The 19,083-nt window shown below is 43.6% G+C and overlaps 1 protein-coding gene across 1 annotated transcript in view; it reads right to left on the reverse strand.

Annotated features, from left to right (window-relative positions):
- Window positions 1-19,083, reverse strand: part of LOC134949810 (uncharacterized) — a 160,372-nt gene that overhangs the window by 19,430 nt on the left and 121,859 nt on the right. Inside the window, exons 2-3 of the mRNA XM_063938534.1 lie at window positions 9,320-9,427; window positions 2,966-4,597 (exon numbers count right to left, since the gene is read on the reverse strand). Coding sequence (XP_063794604.1) covers window positions 2,966-4,550 — 1,585 coding nt within the window. The 5' untranslated portion in view covers window positions 4,551-4,597; window positions 9,320-9,427. The remainder of the gene's footprint in view (window positions 1-2,965; window positions 4,598-9,319; window positions 9,428-19,083) is intronic.

Consider the following 19,083-nt stretch of genomic DNA (forward strand, 5'->3'; position numbering starts at 1 on the left):
GGAATAACCCCTAGCTTCAAAAGTTTCCCACATGACCTTTGCTTGTGTCTCAAATAAACTGTCGGATGAACAGTTGTGTCTAATACGCATAAACTGTCCTTTTGGAATGTTGAATTTCCATGGCATATAATGAGCACTTTTGTAGTGTAAATACGCTCCACTTCCAACATCCTTGATGTGGTTGGAGGTTTGCAGACCTGACAGTTTTGCAGAAAACCATCATTGACACCCCCCACATGGAGGGAAAGCCTCAAAAGGAAATTGCAAAAGAAATTGGATGTTCTCAAAGTGCTGTATCAAAGCACATTAATAAAAAGTTAAGTGGAAGTGTGGAAGAAAAAGGTGCACAAGCAGCAGGGATGACTGCAGCCTGGAGAGGATTGTCAGGAAAAGGGCATGTGGGGGAGCTTCACAAGGAGTGGACAGAGGCTGGAGTTAGTGCATCAAGAACCACCACACACAGATGGATCCTGGACATGTGCTTCAAATGTTGTATTCCTCTTGTCAAGCCGCTCCTGAACAACAAACAACATCAGAAGCGTCTTACCTGGGCTAAAGAAAAAAAGAACTGGTCTGTTGCTCAGTGGCCCAAAGTCCTCTTTTCTGATTAGAGCAAATTTTGGGCAGGGAGAGAGAGGACAGATGTGCTGCTGTGTGCTGGGCTGGGGAGAGAGGCTGCTGAAGCAGCAGCCAGTCCTCTCTCTCCCTACGTAATTGGGGGGAGAACTCTCACCCCCCCCCCCCCCACCCCACCGTGCTGCCACCCCCACCCACCAGAGCTGATGATGGCAACCCCCATGTGGCATACACCCACTTTTTGGGTACACATAAACCTTATTTTGTTACATTTTTTAACGGGTCTAGCCACACCTCCCTTATCAGCCACATCTGTACCAGGGCCCCGCAAAATTGTTGGCACCCCTGCTCTAAGGCACTTCAATTGTACCTGGGAGTGTTTGGAGCATTCAGTCCTGGTAAACTACCGGTTTGTGATATCACTATCCACAATCTTCATCAAGAAGATCCACTTCTTGATGAAGAAGTGGGTCTAGAGAGGTGGTGAGTTGGAGAGGGAAAGAATTCCAGAATTAGGAAGCAGCATAGGCAAAGGACGTAATCAGCTGGCAGGAGAGGCAGCATACATTTGTGGAACAAAGAGTCAGGAGTGTAAAGGGAGATGAAGTCAGAAATGTAAATGGGAAGGAATGGGTGAGGGTTTTGTACGTGTGAGAAGGTTGAAGTGCAGGGCTTGTAGGAGAGGTGAGGCAGAAATAGTACCTTTGGAGAGGAAGTTGAGCACTCAGGACTGACTGAAGCGCTTAACTTATAAAGAAATAACAAGGAATAGCCCACACCTGTACATGAAACAGGGTTTGAATCAAATGTTTCTACATATTAAACAATTGTCATTCCAAAACCCTTCCTCCAATTTGGATGTGTGTACCCTCAAATTAAAGCTGACAGTCTGCACTTAAACCATATTAATTATATAACTGTAACTTGAATATGTTTTGGTAAACAGCTAAAATAGGAAAATTGGAACCAAATATATCTGTTGGCCATGCTACTAGACATACTACTGTACTAGCCATCTTGTCAAGGTATATGGTGCACCAAAAATATAGGGTTGTGGATTCATGGGGAAGGAGCATGGCCACAGAGCTACCTTTACACATTATGGCAGCAGAGCCCCCCTTTTTTTACACATTACAACAACTGAGTCCCCCTTTTTACACATTAAGCAGGCAGGGTCTCCTTTTTACACAATAGGCAGCAGAGTCCCCCTTTTTTACACATTATGGCAGCAGAGCTCCCCTTTTTTACACATTAGGCAGGCAGAGTGCCCTTTTTACACAATAGGCTAGGCAGCAGAGTCCCTTTTTTTACAAATTAAGCAGGCAGAGTCCTCTTTTTACACATTAGGCAGCAGAGTCCCTCTTTTGTACACATTAGGCTGGCAGAGTCCACCTTTTTACTCATGAGAGAGAGAGACAGAAAGAGAGAGAGAGTGTGTATTTGTGTGTGTGTGTGTGTGTGTGTGTGTGTGTGTGTGTGTGTGTGTGTGTGTGTGTGTCTGTGTGTGTAAGTATTATACCTACCTGTGACCAGCTGGCAGGCCTCTCCTCTTCTCCTTCCTACCCAAGTCCCCGTCCTCCTCCTCCCCCAGCTAGCTGGGCAGGGCGCAGGGCAGTGTAGGATACTGAGTAAGCTTGGAGAGATGTCGGATGTCAACACGTCTCTCCCGAGTTGCAGGGGGTGGCGATCCGGCATCCAGAGGTGGATACTCATGTCCCAGGAGCTGGCGGCAGTGCTCCCAAGTCCCTTGCAGCAGTGGCAGAGTGAGACAGGTGGTGGCGGCGGCAGTGAGTCGGACTGGAGATAGTGGCCATGCAGGTGAGGGGTGTGCTGCCAGATGGTCCGCCCTCAGTGCATTTGCGCTGTGAGCAAGGCACCATTGGCACACACCTAGTTACGGCCCTGATGTCACGGAAACAGGTTTGGTTTGCTGCACTCCCTATGACCAGCCAGATTACTGCTCTTCTTGAACTCTACCCTGCCAATATCAAAAGCAGTGCACCAAACCCATACTACTTCTGTGACCTGACATTATCTCCATACACCTGGTCTAGTTGGTGATGACTTTCAGCTGCTGATGTGCCCTTTAGATGCCGAAATCTGATCACACTACCACCTCAGTGGTTGACCATGTTTTCAGCAGTCCTGCCATCTTACACCTAATGTTGGGACACTATGGCGATATGAGGGAAAGTAGTGATCTGCCTGCTCTTGCCTGGAGGGAAATTAGAATGAAATAGAGAACATTACACACATAAGAGTGTGTTACCTTACTTATTGAACCATATACAGTTTTTTAAATAACTATTAACCTTTTTGTCTTTATTCTGATTCTGCTTGATAAATACCATAAAATATAGATTTTAACTTTTGCAGTTGAGACACTTACCTGCTATAGTATTAATTGATGTCACTTTCTGAGCTGGTAGTGGGCACAGCATACGACCTTGCAGAGGCAGTCCTTGCTTTAGGAATGGTTCACCCCAGGGCAGATGAGGCGCCACCTCAGTTCCATTAAGTAAGCAAGCCAGAAAGCAATAGAAACTTACAATTCCAAAAAGGATACTAAATGCAACAGTGGTTTCACCAGGCAGAATATCTAGGGTGTGCAGTAAAACATTTATAAGCAGAATCTCAAATGTAAGGGATTTTATGAACCAAGCTTTATTTAGTGTGATTAAACAAACAGTTAAAAAAGCATTTAAAATGAAAAAGCAGACAATGCCCACCGCTACTTGAAATCTAATCACTGACAGGCATAAAGTCACATATTTCATAAGACCCCAAATTATCCACCAAATTCCATAAAAGATAAAGGCACTGCCTTCACAGGTTTTACCAGTAGATAGGGAAAATAAACCAGTTATGTACACCATGCCTCCAGTCACCATAAGCAGAATAAAGCTAGCATGTGTTTCCACGGTAATTAAAAAGGCCGCAAGAGTGTCAAATGCATGGCCAATTACATCCACACCATGTAAATAAAAGTTTGCAGAAAAATAACAGCACGTTATTTTGGGGGGTTTTATTCTAAGATATCGAAGCCATGAAAATATTATCTCCCTTAGACTATTTCTTTGTGAAACCTTGAAATCTGTCTTTGACACGTAAAGCCTAGTCAGCATGTAGACAATTGACGCTAAGAAGATAATCAAATTAACTGCTTGTGGTGCAATATGGGAAATTCCACTAGGGAGGGTCAAAGTGGCACAATAAACTGCAAACAGCAACATGTATACACCAATATACAGATTCTGCAAGGACATAATGCAACCTAAAGCGAAAAAAAGAATTGCAAACACAACCATGAATGGGAGAGGAAGTAATGGGGCGTTGGACAGATGGGGTTGATTTATGAGTGAAATTCCTTCTGCAAATCTCAGTACAGCCAAGAAGCTGAAAAATATGGCATGAAATATATCACATGCCCAAAATGATGCAACAGAGACCATAACTTGGTACATTGCTGATGTGAACATCCAGTGGGCTTGACCAATGAAGAAAATGTTGGTTGTGCCTATCAATTTTCCACAGAGTACACTTGATGATACCATATTGGCTATTATTCCTGTGACAATAAGATGGTTCCTTGATATACAGTTTGTGGAACTGACACTGATCTGCTTCTGGAAAGCAGTTTTATTTTTCAGGATATTTAAAAGCCTCATTGCCACAAGATAAATGCTTATAACGGTGACTATCATAAAGTTACAAGCGATACCTGATGGGCCAAGAGTCTTATCATTAAAGAAAGCAAGAACATGGATGTTAGCAAGACCCAGTGCAAAAGCCATAAGGGGCAAAGGCCCTTTTTTGTGGAGTGTTCCAACACATCCTATTACAAAAAAGGCAGATGAAATGGCTAGTAAGCCTGGGAAGATTGCCTCACGAAACTGGTCTGAGCTTGAGAGTATCTTGTTATCTAGCAGGAGGTGTACAATGCCAGAGTTTAACCACAGGGCTGACACAGTCATACATAATGTTACAGTCAGAAGATCAGGGCTGAATTTTTTTTGGATTCCTGAAATAAAACACATGAAGATTGTCAGTGTGTTTCTAGTATTATTTTAGTACATTTGCAAACATAAATCATTTGAATAAACCTAATTTTATTGTCATTTTAAGAAATATAATATTTACTATTCACCTGTGTAAAAATAGCTTAAGAAAAAGCATCACGGTCAGCAATAGCACAAGTTTTCTCTTACACACCATAGAGATATGCAGGAAGAGTAGCAATGTCGAGGGCAAAGCTGTAGCAGGGCAATAATACACCTCTGAATATGTTTCCTCATGATGTCATGACTGCTGTCAGAGATGTAAGGACCAGGAAGATGCTCTGGTCATTCTGCAAGCCATGTTGGTGCTATAGGGAAGCAATGGTGCTTCCTAATCCATGTAATGGGCTTCCTAATCCATGCTCACCAGGACTTCTTGCACACACTTAGTTACCACCTGGTGGAGGGTACCATTTATGGATGATATGTGTGCAGCTAAACATTCGGGTTATGTCTGAATCAGCCCCTTCATTTTGACTACATGACTTTAATGCACATTAAATACTATCAAAAGTTAACAAAGTATACATGATAACACACATATTGGTAGATGTACGAAGCAGTGAAAAGAGTGGAGAAGTGTGCCATTGGAGAAGTTGCCTATGGAAACCAATCAGCTTTGAGGTAACATTTATCAAGAGCATTGTATAAAAGTATACATTGCAGCTGATTGGTTCCCAATGGGCAATTTCTCCACTGGCTCATTTCTCCACTCTTTTCACTGCTTCATACATCTCCCCCACGGTTTCAAGGGACAATGTATGTTTACAATCAAAATAAATCAATCAAGATAGTGGGGGAGATGTATCAAACTTTGGAGAGAGTTTTAGAGGTGAGAAATAAAATACCAACCAATTAGCTTTTAACAGTCATATTACAGCCTGAGTTTGGGGAAAAAATTGGAAGCGGATTGGTTGGTACTTTATCTCTCTACACTTCATCTCTCACCAAGGTTTAATACATCTCCCCTAGTGTCCTTTATTTCTCAATATAATCACTTTAGCATAGATATTAGTTCCTAACATAAAATAAAACACACTTTTAAAATGAACCCCCATATACTCATACCAGCACTGATTAGTGAAAAAATAAAGTTTATCTCCCTTTACATTGTGTTGATTTATTTCATATTCATTTTTTGTTAGTTATGAGGGCTCTTTTACACTATGTGTAGATCACAGAACTGTGATATGAAACAAGAATGATTCAGGTTGCCTGCGCTAAAATACAATACGATAGTATTATATACTGTATATTGCTGCCACTTCTATACAATAGGTATATGTGCTTAACCTCTAATAATGATAGGAGGGCAGCAGTAATCCTTTCTTTTAGTGTGAAAAAAATTTTCTAATAAAATTTAAATCTTTAAAAAGACACACAGCCTGATAAACACAGTTGAACATGCAACCCCTGGCAATGAGCAAGAAACCCCTGACAATGAACATGTAACACCTAGCAATGAGCAAGAAACCCCTGACACTGAACATATAACACCTGGCAACAAGCAAGAAACCCCTGGTGATGAGCATATAGGGTGGTAAGTCCTACTAGAGGCAGTACGTGTGTAAGTGGCACTGCAGGGGGCATTGTGTGTGTAAGCAGCATTACAGGGGACATTATGCATGTAAGCAGCACTACAGGGGACATTATGGGTGTAAGCAGCACTGCAGGGGGCATTATGTGTGTAAGCAACACTAGCGGGGCATTAAGCATGTCAGCGGCACTGCAGGGGGCATTATGTGTGTAAGCGGCACTACAGGGGCATTATGCGCGCAATCAGCACTGCAGGGGAGCATTATGCATGTAAGCATCACTGCAGGGGGCATTATGCATGTAAGTGGCACTGCAGGGAGCATTATGTATGTAAGCGGCACTACAGGGGCATTATGGCCGCAATCAGCACTGCAGGGGAGCATTATGCATATAAGCATCACTGCAGGGGGCATTATGCATGTAAGTGGCACTGCAGGGGGCATTATGCATGTAAGTGGCACTGCAGGGAGCATTATGTATGTAAGCGGCACTACAGGGGCATTATGGCCGCAATCAGCACTGCAGGGGAGCATTATGCATATAAGCATCTCTGCAGGGGGCATTATGCATGTAAGTGGCACTGCAGGGGGCATTATGCATGTAAGTGGCACTGCAGGGAGCATTATGTATGTAAGTGGCACTACAGGGGCATTATGGCCGCAATCAGCACTGCAGGGGAGCATTATGCATATAAGCATCACTGCAGGGGGCATTATGCATGTAAGTGGCACTGCAGGGAGCATTATGTATGTAAGCGGCACTACAGGGTGCATTATGCGTGTAAGCTGCACTAAAATGCCATGGGGGTGGGTGAAAAATGTATAATTACGCCACTGCATGTACACCGTTACCCAGAAGTGCCAGGAATGCTGGCACAGACAGTAGAAAATGCAGAAAGCTGCATCTTTTGCCATGAAACCCCTGGCAACAAGTAAATAGAAGCCTTACTGTGGGGCATAATTTGTAAGGGGCATTTTTGTATGTGGGACATACAATGGTGTTAGTGGCATAACTGTGTGTGATATAATATGTAATAGGCATTACGGTGTGTGGCATAATGTGTAATGGGCATTACGGTGTGGCATATTGTGTAATAAGCACTACAGTGTGCGGCATAATCTGTAATGGGCATTACGGTGTTTGGCATAATGTGTAAGGGGCATTACGGTGTGTGTCATAATGTGGCCATGCCCCTATTGTCATGTAGCCACCCCGCTAGTTTTGTGTGACCATGCCCCTTCATGACACGTTACCACATCCATTTTTACTATCAGTACCATTGATAGTACCACTGATAAACAGTCACAATTCAACACACAATAGCAGCAACACTCAATATGCAAATAGCCCATCAGAAGTGGCTGATAGTGCTGCTGGCATCATCATCATCATCATCATCATTTACCTTCATTTATCTTTACACTAGCTTCCCAGTAACCAGAAAAAGATACATCTCCTAAAAAGTATATCCGGAAATGTTTCCAAGTCTAATTAGATTGTATCTCAAGGGGTGTGCTGTACTTACCCAAGGGGTGTGCACTGTCTAACTGTACTCAGATTACATGTGGCTGTCCCCAGGAAAAGTTTCTTGCCACTCCAGGCAAAAGTATTTGCAAGTCTAAAGGCGGGATTCAATTCTTTTCACCCCTTTCCATACCTGTTCTGTTTCTGCCCTCAGGGATGTTGTATCATTATTTCAGCTCGCTACCCCGGAGTAGCAAGGCACACAACCCTTTACACAGCTAAACCTTATTACTATGGGCGCAATATGCGCGATAACAGAGATCATTTTAGAAAAGAAATTAGGCATGATATATCATTTGAATCTCACCCTAAGACTGTATATGCACAAATTTAGATATGGATGTAGATTGGTATGCAGTATGGAAATGTCTTTATTTACACCACAGTAATGTATTTACATCCATGCCTAAATGAGACCTTAATTGAGTAAAATAATTTTACTTTATATATAATTTCCTATCTAGTGCTATATACCAGATGTAGTAGTAATCTAGGTATTTTCACAATAAACTCATCAGCTGTCAGACTTCACAAATGTGCAGTTCCTTTGTCCATATTATAACTGTTACAGTATTTCCCATCATGCAATGATTACTTATCTTATCAGTAATTGCATTTGTCATTACACCAATCTGGTCATCAGCCTGTGTGGAGCCACTACTAGCTCTCAGTGTATCACATTTATGTCACCATTAATTAGCTGGTATATGTTTTATTAGTACAGATGGAGCCTCGCTCATCTAGCCTTCTCTGGTGCGCCATGGTGCACCAAGGCGTATTAGCATAAGCCTTTCATCTATTGTTCTCAGCTGCAATACAACACAGAAAGAACAATACGGCAGAGGATTAATGGGTCTATTTACTAAGCATTGGGTGGAGATAAAGATGCTGGAGATAAAGTACCAGCCACTAACTGTCAATTTTCAAACCCAGCCTGTGACATGGCAGTTAGGATCCGATTGGCTGGTACTTTATCTCCAGCGACTTTATCTCCATCCAAGGCTTAGTACATAGACCCCTTAGTCATTACAGCAGGGGATTAAGTACGACAGCACTGGCTCAGTTAATCCTATTAAAGGGATAGATGATCAGGGCTCCATCTGTATCACAGACTTTGGGCTCAATTCAGCTTGAGTTGAAGTTTTGCGAAAACTCGCAAAACTACAACTCCTTTCCCTAGCATGCAGGGTGCCGCCCAGTATAGGGCAAGGCCACCCCACATGCCGGGTCCTACCCACCTGCTGAAATGCGAGCGCCTCGCTAAACAGCAAAGCGCTCCCATCTTTAGGGTAGCCATCACAGCCACTGGGGCCTGCCCTGCAAATGGTCCAGACATGCCTCTGCTGTCCGGACCATGCCCCCCGCCCAATGCCATGATGACATTAGCACAATGCTGTGACGCCACCCCATCTCTGCCCCCCCACAGGGACATTGCAGTTTAAGTCCTTGCGCATGCGCACACCGAATAGTGATTTCCGTACTTCTACAATAGAAGCTGAATCTGGCCCTTTGTGTATAAATATAGATGATAAATGCATAAGTTGATGTCATTGGACACAGGTTGATGAAGACAGACAAAAGGTCCACGGAGGTTGGAAGCAAATGTAAAAAAAAAAATAGTTTACCTGTATGTGCTAAAATCAGAGCTAAAATAATAAGCACAATTCCCAGGGCTGATCTGGATACAAGGGCTCTAGTTGAGTGGTAGTTATATACAGATAGCAGCAAGGTGCCTGAAACAAGAGGTTAGACAAAAAAAAAAAAATTGAAATGGAACATACATCATAATAAAATTATTATTCAGAGTGTAGTAAATCTGATTATTTTGCTCTATCTGTTTTAATAAATGAACATTTCTAGGGGCAGATTCAGTAAACACACAAGCTGCTGTCTGCCATCAGCAGCTCGCTTTCCGCATTTATCAGTCCATTCTGAAAGGCTGATTCTGATCTTACCCTTATAGGCTGCTAGCAGGATGACTGACAACACATTCTGCTGCTACTAAGTATGGCTGTTACTCATACTTGCCTACCTGACCCTCTCCATGAGGGAGAAAATACTCTGTTCCTGGACTTTCCTGGTAATGTATGATTGCCATCAGTGCCAGATTAAGGTCCACGTGGGCCTGGAGCTGAAATCTATGAAGGGCCTATTGTGCGCCGCGCAGTGGGTGTGATTAGCACCACAGAAATTCTCCCTGTAAAGGCAGGGGTGTGTGGTGGCATACTACATCATTGCACTTCCTCCTCACACTACATCTCTTCACTATATTACATGATAAAGCTAAATATTTATCGTATATAATACCCTTTATGAGGTCTAAGAACACTGTACGCTATCTACGTATGAAGTACCGTAAGGGTACGCTAGTTGCGTAACAATCGCTTTGCCGTGATCGAGACGCTCAAGCGTCACGTTCACTCACGGCCAAGAGATCACAGGCAGGCACGTTATTGGCTGTTAACTAACGTAATGATTCGCTATAGCGTAGCGGACGCTCGGGACCACGAGGAGATCACCAGCGGCGCTGACGCTCACTATATTAAACCTTTGTATCTAAACCATAAACAGTGTATTGTGCAGTAAAACCTTAGTGTAATGTTAGAGTGTAAATGCAACACAGTATAACCTTATTACCTTTAAAGCTGTTCGAGCGTCACCGACGCTCTGAGAATACTTAATACTATAAGAAACACTCAGATACCGTACTCAGGGTCCAACGCCTAAAATATATATTATGAACGCTATACTTGCAAAAGAGTTAAACACAATACAAGTCATACACTACAATATAACATAGACTACCTAACCAGATAACTACACAGGAAATACAATACAATACAATTTAAGGGAAAATGAGAGAGAAAGAGAAGGAGAGAGAGAGAGAGAGAAATTGAGAGAGAGATTGGCTCGGAATAACAAGAAGATCAATATGATTGCGGAGAAACACTTACGCACAAGGGGAAACGATCGCATGCGCCTCGATATCCAGCTCCCGATTATCAGCAATGAGAACCGTTGAAGAGAGTGAGAGCTGGATGTGATCGGCCTTTCTATTTATGCCCCGCACACAATGCAATTCAATGGTCCCTACAATCTCATTGTTCATTGGACACAGGAATTCGGCTTCGCATTATAACAAAAGGTCATAGGTTGATTCATACAGGTGGGTTGTGACTGCTTCCAACTGTTCAGGTGGGTGGGATACTGAGTTTCCCGCCGCATGACTAAATAAGAACAAATAATAGTAAATGGACATAAACTTCTTATGTCCATAACTATTCGCATGAGCGATTAATCCGCTCCAAACCAACACCGGAATATTGCTATTTAAATACTCTTCCGATGGGTACCAAACACCACTGTATGACCCTTCGTACAATACAAAGAGGGATCTCTCTGTTCAGGAACATGCTATGTTAACTAAACTTTCAGAATCTATCAAAGGGACCATGATCTACAAAATACATTATTACTGAAAATATGTAACGATTGAGTCGCACGCTACGATCACATAAACTGTACCGTAAATACGCATACCGTGCGCCTGCGGGTGCCCGCGACTGTGAGTATGCGCACGCACGGGAGAGCGCACGCATGCGCAGCGCGGACCAGAATGAGGTGCAAATATGGCAGTGTGTATAGAGATATTTTTCTGACTTTGACAGTCCACCCTTTGGCAGTCAATAATAACTGCCACCTTCTAAAACATTTCAAAAGAGAAAAATATATGTCAGGGGTTAATACATTTACATGGTTGGGTAGGGGAGGAGAGGAGAAGGTAGGAAAAGGGTATGACCTAGTGAGATAGCAGAAGCATGTGTGTATGAATCCGTGCTTGGGGGTCATGTATCATCGTGCCGTACGTGTTTTAAATCAAGCTTCGAGGTATTGCGAAGTATACATTTGAATTCCTTCTTATCCCGTGGTACGGGTCTGTGGATGGGCTGTCAAACTTTACCGAGCTCTTTTCGGCTTTGGTTGTAACAAAATGGGGGAGCACATTTTAGTTGATGATACATGAATGGGGGAGATATGTGATTGCTGATATCTGTGCCTGTATTCCCTATCGACTATGTGTGTCATTACCTGAGGGTTGTAGAAATGAAGAAAAGACATAATTACGGTAAATGCGGTGGTATTCTATGTCAGGTAAATGTACATTCGTCGATTGAGGTCTTGTTTGGTGTCTGTTGAATGCAGTCTTCTTTGTGCTTTTGCCCATAAGGTGCGAGCAAAAGCTGTCAATGTCCATAGATTTACAAAAGTGTTGGGCTAGCGTAATTTTAAAATTTCTAGGGAAACTGGGGATCCATGGCATAGTTCATCAAAAATCTGTGTATCAGGTTGTCAAACTTCTTCTTTAATCCCTCTGTTGTCTGTATATCGGCTCATCAAATTCCTCGTCCAAGTGGGTCTTGTTACCTTGGAGAAAACGGAAAAACAGGTGAAAGAAACGGACCATAGAAATCGCATTTTCATCACATCATTGTTTCTACATTTGGGTCGTAAATCAAGTCCATTGGAATTACAGTTTCCCCACTCCTCAAACTCATTACCCTTGTACGATGTTTGCACTTCATTAAAGCCTGACCGCATCTAAATATCAATCCAATCGATATGACAACACCTAAGATACATAGGAGAAACTTCCCAACATCCATTATGACTCCTTGAGCCCATTCTCCTAAACCAGAAAACCAATTTCGCGGGTTCAACCATGACACCCAACCAGTCAGCTCATTACCTACAGCAGCAAGAGTGAGATTGTGTCTCCTGCGAAATTCCCACTTCAATTGGAGAATATCGTCCATCTTTTGGTCTATGACCTCGACCGGATCCTCGGTGCTATTCGTAATATATGTGCAACATTTCACGCCGTATTGTGTTGCCAGTGTGACACAATATCCGCCTGTCACTGCTGTGAGGTAATTGAGAACCATTCTATGCTGTACCAGTTCTGTTTTGTAAGCCTGAAGTTCTCTTCCAGTATACCTAAACGTGTCATCATACATTTCAGTGATATTATCTAACAAGTTTGCGAGCGCAGATATGTATTTATAATTCAGCACTCCTCTGGCGGTGCGGGTGAAATCTAACGCGATTAAGAATTGAATCCCGGTGGATTCACTTATCAGATCAGAGGCCGGATGCTCTGTCTTCTCTATCAGGTGCCTTTTAACAACGTGCTCGTAATGGGTGTGAGTATAAGGAGCTTGGGCACCACGGTGTATGTCTTTCATTTTGTCATGTGATACAGTCATTACTTCAGGCAGTACTTTTCCAATATAACACAATCCTTCAGAGTTTGGGGCAAGCCACTTGTACGCCTTTCTCCCGCATATGAAATATGCATCATCGGGGAGAACATATGGGACGGAGTAGGACATAACCATATTACACACCTTCCATGTGAAATCTCCTAACCCTAATTCTTCCATCTGCTTAGTACACGTATCAGGTTGTACGATATGTGCACAGTATCCTGGTGATACCTCTCCAACTCTAGTAACACTATTTCCTAAGGTCTACCTATACCGGAAAGATTTTCCTCTACTGGCTATGTGGCGTACAAGCTCTGTATCTGTAGGCATTCTATCTGCTCTATGCGAAAAGGTCATGGTGTGGTTACTCCATGACACTTCCCAATTTCCCGGCTTTCGGGGATTGGAGATGTTGAAACATAATAGGGACCTATCCACATGGTATTGGTGGTGCTTCAAACTAGGAGGGCTGGAGATATTAAACCTCCGGTCCATCGGTCTCCCACCATTTAACTCAAGTACCTCCTCTATCGTTAAAGGAAATGGTACTAGCCCTGATTTGCTATGACCCTGAGGTACTTGAGAGCATACCCATCAATCCGTTTTGTTTAACACATTACCCACTAAGGAGTGATAGTCACTCAATGGATGCCGGTCCATATGGATATTAAAACTGGATTGGCATTTCTTAATGCACCCATCCTCAATGACATTGTTACAGAGCCTACAGATACAGTTTTCTTCAGCTAACAATCCTTCACAATTCCTTCTATGGTCAATGCTATCGGATCGTTTTCTGATACTCGCCTTTACTTGTTGGTTAAGTTGTTCTTGGAAAACTACGCCTCCATCTTTATCATCAGAACCCATTCCAGAACCTCTCTCGACCTCCGTGGTACTCTCGCCGGAACAGACTGCTCTGGTCAACATCATGGTCAACAGGAAAATCCGGATCACAGTCTCTTGGGGCAAGTCCATCTTAGGAGGAGACGAAGAAGAATGAGAAGGGGGGAAAAATAATTTGAGGGAGAGGGGATGGGAAGTAGAGAAAAACAAAAAAAAAAGGGAACAGGGGATCGACAACTGCTTTTGATCTTGTGGTTCTCGATGCTCAGGTGCCGCCTTAGTCCTCCTGGAACAGACACTCTAGTGATACAACCTCTACCGTCTGTTCCTTATCACAGGACTTCTCTGGATCAACGACCTTCTTACAGTGGGACGAATGAACCCAAGTCTCTCTCTCAGCAACCTTCAATGCTGTAGTGCTAGTCAATAAGACCTGGTATGGTCCTTCCCATCTGTCAATAAGGCAACCTGAGCGTAGAAAATTCCGTATCATTACATAATCCCCAGGTTCAATGTCATGACAATTACTATCTGGTAAATCAGGAATCACTAACTTCAGATTATCATTTTGATTCCTTAACTGTTTACTCATGTTAATCAAGTATTTTACAGTCACTTCATTGTTACACTTCAAATCATCCTGAGGGTTAATCATAACATGCGGTTGTCGACCAAACAAGATTTCAAAGGGAGACAGATTAAGAGGGGACCTGGGAGTGGTTCTGATGCTGTACAGTACAATGGGTAAAGCTTCTGGCCATGTCAATCCTGTCTCTGCCATCACTTTACTCAGTTTATTTTTAATAGTGCTGTTCACTCTTTCCACTTTCGCACTCGCCTGTGGACGGTATGGAGTGTGCAGCTTGCTATCAATTCCCATCAATTTACACATTCCTTGAAAGACATCACCTGTAAAATGGGTACCCCTATCACTTTCGATAATTCTAGGGATACCATATCTACATACAAATTCCTGCACAATTTTCTTAGCAGTAAACATAGCGGTATTTGTGGCCGCCGGAAATGCTTCGACCCAATTTGAAAAAACATCTATACAAACAAGTACATATTTCAAATTTCGACAAGGGGGTAATTGAATGAAGTCAATCTGTATTACATGGAAAGGGCCGCCGGCAGGTGGGATATGGGATGGTTCTGTAGGTATTGCCTTTCCAATATTCTTTCTCAAACAGGTAAGGCATGACATGGCTCTTTTACTCGCATGAGAGGAGAATCCTGGGGCTCTTACCAACTTGCACATCCCTTCCTTGCCTAGATGAGTCAGCCCGTGAGCTGCTTCAGCCAAACATGGAAGGTATGCTCTGGGGGCCACCGGTTTACCTTGTCCATCCGTCCAGAGTCCTGAGGACTCCTGGCCATATCCATTTGCCCTCCAGACTGCCTTTTCCTGTGTGGAACACAAATTTTGCATCTCACACAACTTCTGTGTGTTGATGGTATTAAATACCATCAGTTGTGTGGTGTCTGTCTGTCTGGGGGTAGCAGCTGCTAACTTAGCTGCTTCGTCTGCTCGGCTGTTACCAAGCGATACTGGGTCTTGGCTATATGTATGTGCTTTACATTTGATAACAGCCACTCTGTCGGGTTCCTGTATCGCTGTTAGAAGCCTTTTTATGTGAGCTGCATGCGCTACCGGTGTACCAGCTGCCGTCATGAAATTTCGGAGGCGCCATAGGGCTCCGAAATCATGGACTACCCCGAATGCGTATCTAGAATCGGTGTAGATATTGGCTGATTTGCCCTTAGCCAATTCACATGCTCTGGTTAGGGCGACCAGTTCAGCAACCTGGGCTGAGTGAGGTGGGCCTAGCGGTTCCGCTTCTATGGTGCCTTGGTCATCTACGACTGCGTATCCAGTACACAAGTCTCCCGAGTCTGACTGTCTATGACAACTACCCTCCGTGTAGAACGTAAGTTCTGCATCTTTCAGTGGGTTGTCACTGATGTCAGGCCTTGCGGTAAAATTTTGGGTCAAATATTCCATACAATCATGAGTGTCTTCCTTTGTATTAAATCCTCTTTCCCCAGTACTCTCATCCTCCACCCTTTGGGTCTGTCCAGACACACTTGGGAGATATGTTGCAGGATTTAATGCACTGCATCTCCTTATGGTGATGTTTACGGGGGCCATTAGTGCCAATTCCCATCTTGTAAACCGCGCTGATGAGACGTGCCTGGTTTGGGCAGAATTTAACAAGGCTGACACTGCATGTGGTGTATGAATTGTGAGGTTGTGACCTAGCACGACGTCTTCGCTTTTCGTTACTAGCAATGCTATCGCAGCAACGCTTCGCAAGCATGTGGGGAGGGATCGCGCTACCGTGTCTAGCTGAGCGCTGTAATATGCTACTGGCCTGCTGGCATCACCGTGCTTTTGGGTTAGTACGCCTGCCGCGCAACCAGCACTTTCTGTTCCGTATAGTTCAAAGGATTTCCCATAGTCCGGCATACCTAATGCTGGTGCCTGCGTTAGGCACTGTTTAAGTCTCTCAAATGCTGCCTCAGACTCGTCTGTATGCGAAATCCGATCAGGTTTGTTTGAGGAGACCATTTCCTGCAAGGGTAACGCTAGGATGGAAAACCCTGGGATCCAGTTACGGCAATACCCACACATTCCTAAAAATGTTCTGATCTGTTGCTGGGTTTGTGGCAGAGTCATGTCTCTAATTGCTTGAATTCTATCAGCGGTCAGGTGTCTCAGTCCTTGTGTTAAACAGTGTCCCAACTATTTTACCTTAGTTTGGCATAATTGCAACTTGTCTTTGGAAACCTTGTGTCCTGTGTCTGAAAGATGAAACAGGAGCTGTTTCGTATCCTTCAGGGATGCCTCCAATGAATCAGAACACAGTAGTAGATCATCCACGTACTGTATTAATACTGATCCACTCACTGGTTGGAAAGACTGTAAACAATCATGCAAAGCCTGAGAAAATATACTTGGGCTATCTATGAATCCTTGTGGTAATCGAGTCCATGTGTATTGGACTCCTCTGTATGTAAATGCAAACAAATATTGACTGTCAGGGTGCAGAGGTACCGAAAAGAAAGCGGAGCAGAGGTCAATAACAGTGAAAAATTTCGCAGTGGGAGGGATTTGCATTAGGATGACAGCTGGATTTGGCACTACGGGGAACTGACTCTCAATTATTTTGTTAATCCCCCTTAGATCCTGCACTAGCCGGTAACCCCTCCCCCCACTCTTTTTCACAGGGAAGATGGGACTATTAGCAGTGCTGGACGTTCTTACCAGAATGCCCTGTTGTAGCAAGCGCTCTATTACTGGGTAAACTCCTAACTCCACCTCTGGCTTCAGAGGGTACTGTGGGATTTTTGGAGCTATCCTACCATCTTTTACTTGTACAACTACCGGAGCTACGTTTGCCATTAATCCAGTGTCCTGTCCATCTTTAGTCCAAAGTGACTCTGGTATCTGAGATGTCATTTCTTCTACTTGGGAGGGAGTCCTATTTGTCATAGTGGTATGTGACATTAATTTTGACGGGGAGTCTAACATGTCTCGTACTTCCTGAGCGTGATTCTCAGGTATGTCCAAGAATACACCTTCAGGAGTACAATAAATGACGCACCCCATTTTACACAGTAAGTCTCTTCCCAGGAGATTGGTCGGTGCCGATGCAGCCAGCAAAAAGGAATGCTTGGTATGTAAAGGCCCTATTGTAATCTCTGCTGGTTTGCTAACAGGGTAATGCTGGACTACTCCTGTTACTCCCACGGCTGGAATTGTCCTACCAGTGGTCCTCATGCCAACTGTCGAATTTATCACTGATTTGGCCGCCCCTGTGTCTACAAGAAAGTTTAATGATTTACCAGCTACATTGATTGCAATTTCTGGTTCACTTCCAAGACTTGCAATCAATTTTACTGGCTGCAGATTACAGGTATGGCCACACCCCTATTGGGTATGGTGACCTCCCTGAATCCCGCTGGCAGCAACTACTTGTGATGGAGTTAATTGGGAGCTACCAGAGGCTTGCCAGTCTCTGTTCGGGGGGTATCTTTTTGTTTCCCCTGCATGTGGCTCATAACTCCGTTTCTGCGGACCCTGATCCCAATGTCGTGTGTCGTGTCGTTGTCTAGGGGGTTGGTATGAGTTTCGTACATTCTTTACTCTACAATCTCGTGCCATGTGTCCCTGTTTATGACAAGAATAACAAGTAACCACACTTGACTTACCCACAGGGTTTGGTGATACAATCAAAGGCTGCCTTGTGGTCAGGGCCTGTATACTTACGGCCATTAACTTATCACTTTGTTGTTCCCAGTGTCTGGTGATGTTCCTATCGTGATCAATAGCAGCCTCTCTCAAAGTAGCCACAGACAGACCTCGCCAACATGGTTGTGTGGTCTGTACCCTAGTCTTTAATGATTCTTTTAAACCATCCATCAGTACCGATACTGCTACTTCTCGATGGTTTATGTTTGTTTTAATGTCCTCTATGCCTGTGTATTTTGCCATTTCTGATAATGCTCTGTGAAAATACTCTGCAGCTGTCTCTGACTCCTTCTGTTTAATGGAGAATATCTTGTTCCATCTGACTACCGCTGGGAAATACTCTTTTAACTGTAAGTTTATTCTTTTTACATTATCTTTGTTGTACACATCTGTAAGAGGTACATCCTGATCTAATCCGCAATCAGCTAAAAATTGAGTTGCGTCAACATTGGAGGGTAAACATGCTCTCAGCAATATCTGCCAGTCTTTATTGTTGGGCTCTACAGTGTTACCTAAGTCTCTGATGTATTTTTGACTGGCAACTAAGTCTTTTCTAGGGTCAGGGAATTCAGACACTATGGTCCTTAATTCCATTCGGGAAAATGGGGTGTACATGGCAATGTTCCTCACAGGGGTGACTCCTGATGTGTCAGTTTTCCCATTTGGAACAGCTATTACCCTAACAGGAGTAACTCTAACAACATCACTCTGTGTGGGTTCTACAGCCTGTGGTGAAATGGCTTCAGCATAGTGTATGGTGCCGTACTTACCTGTAGATACGACCTCACCTATCCCTCCGCTAGGGGCCTTTGTTACTAATCTCGTGGGTGGAGCTGTGCCTACTGTGGTCTCTGCTATGGTGGCTGCTAGAGAGAGCGCTGAAATTGTTGCCGATTCGTCTTCTTGATCACACTCCTGAGGAAAGTTCAAAACAGGGTACAACTTGCACGGGTTAATACTTGCATTGGTTAATTGGTTAACATTATCTTTAACATTTATACAGTTGCTAAGTGTTTGTGTGTTA

Source organism: Pseudophryne corroboree, chromosome 8, assembly GCF_028390025.1.
Source record: "Pseudophryne corroboree isolate aPseCor3 chromosome 8, aPseCor3.hap2, whole genome shotgun sequence".
Classification (NCBI taxonomy): domain Eukaryota; kingdom Metazoa; phylum Chordata; class Amphibia; order Anura; family Myobatrachidae; genus Pseudophryne; species Pseudophryne corroboree.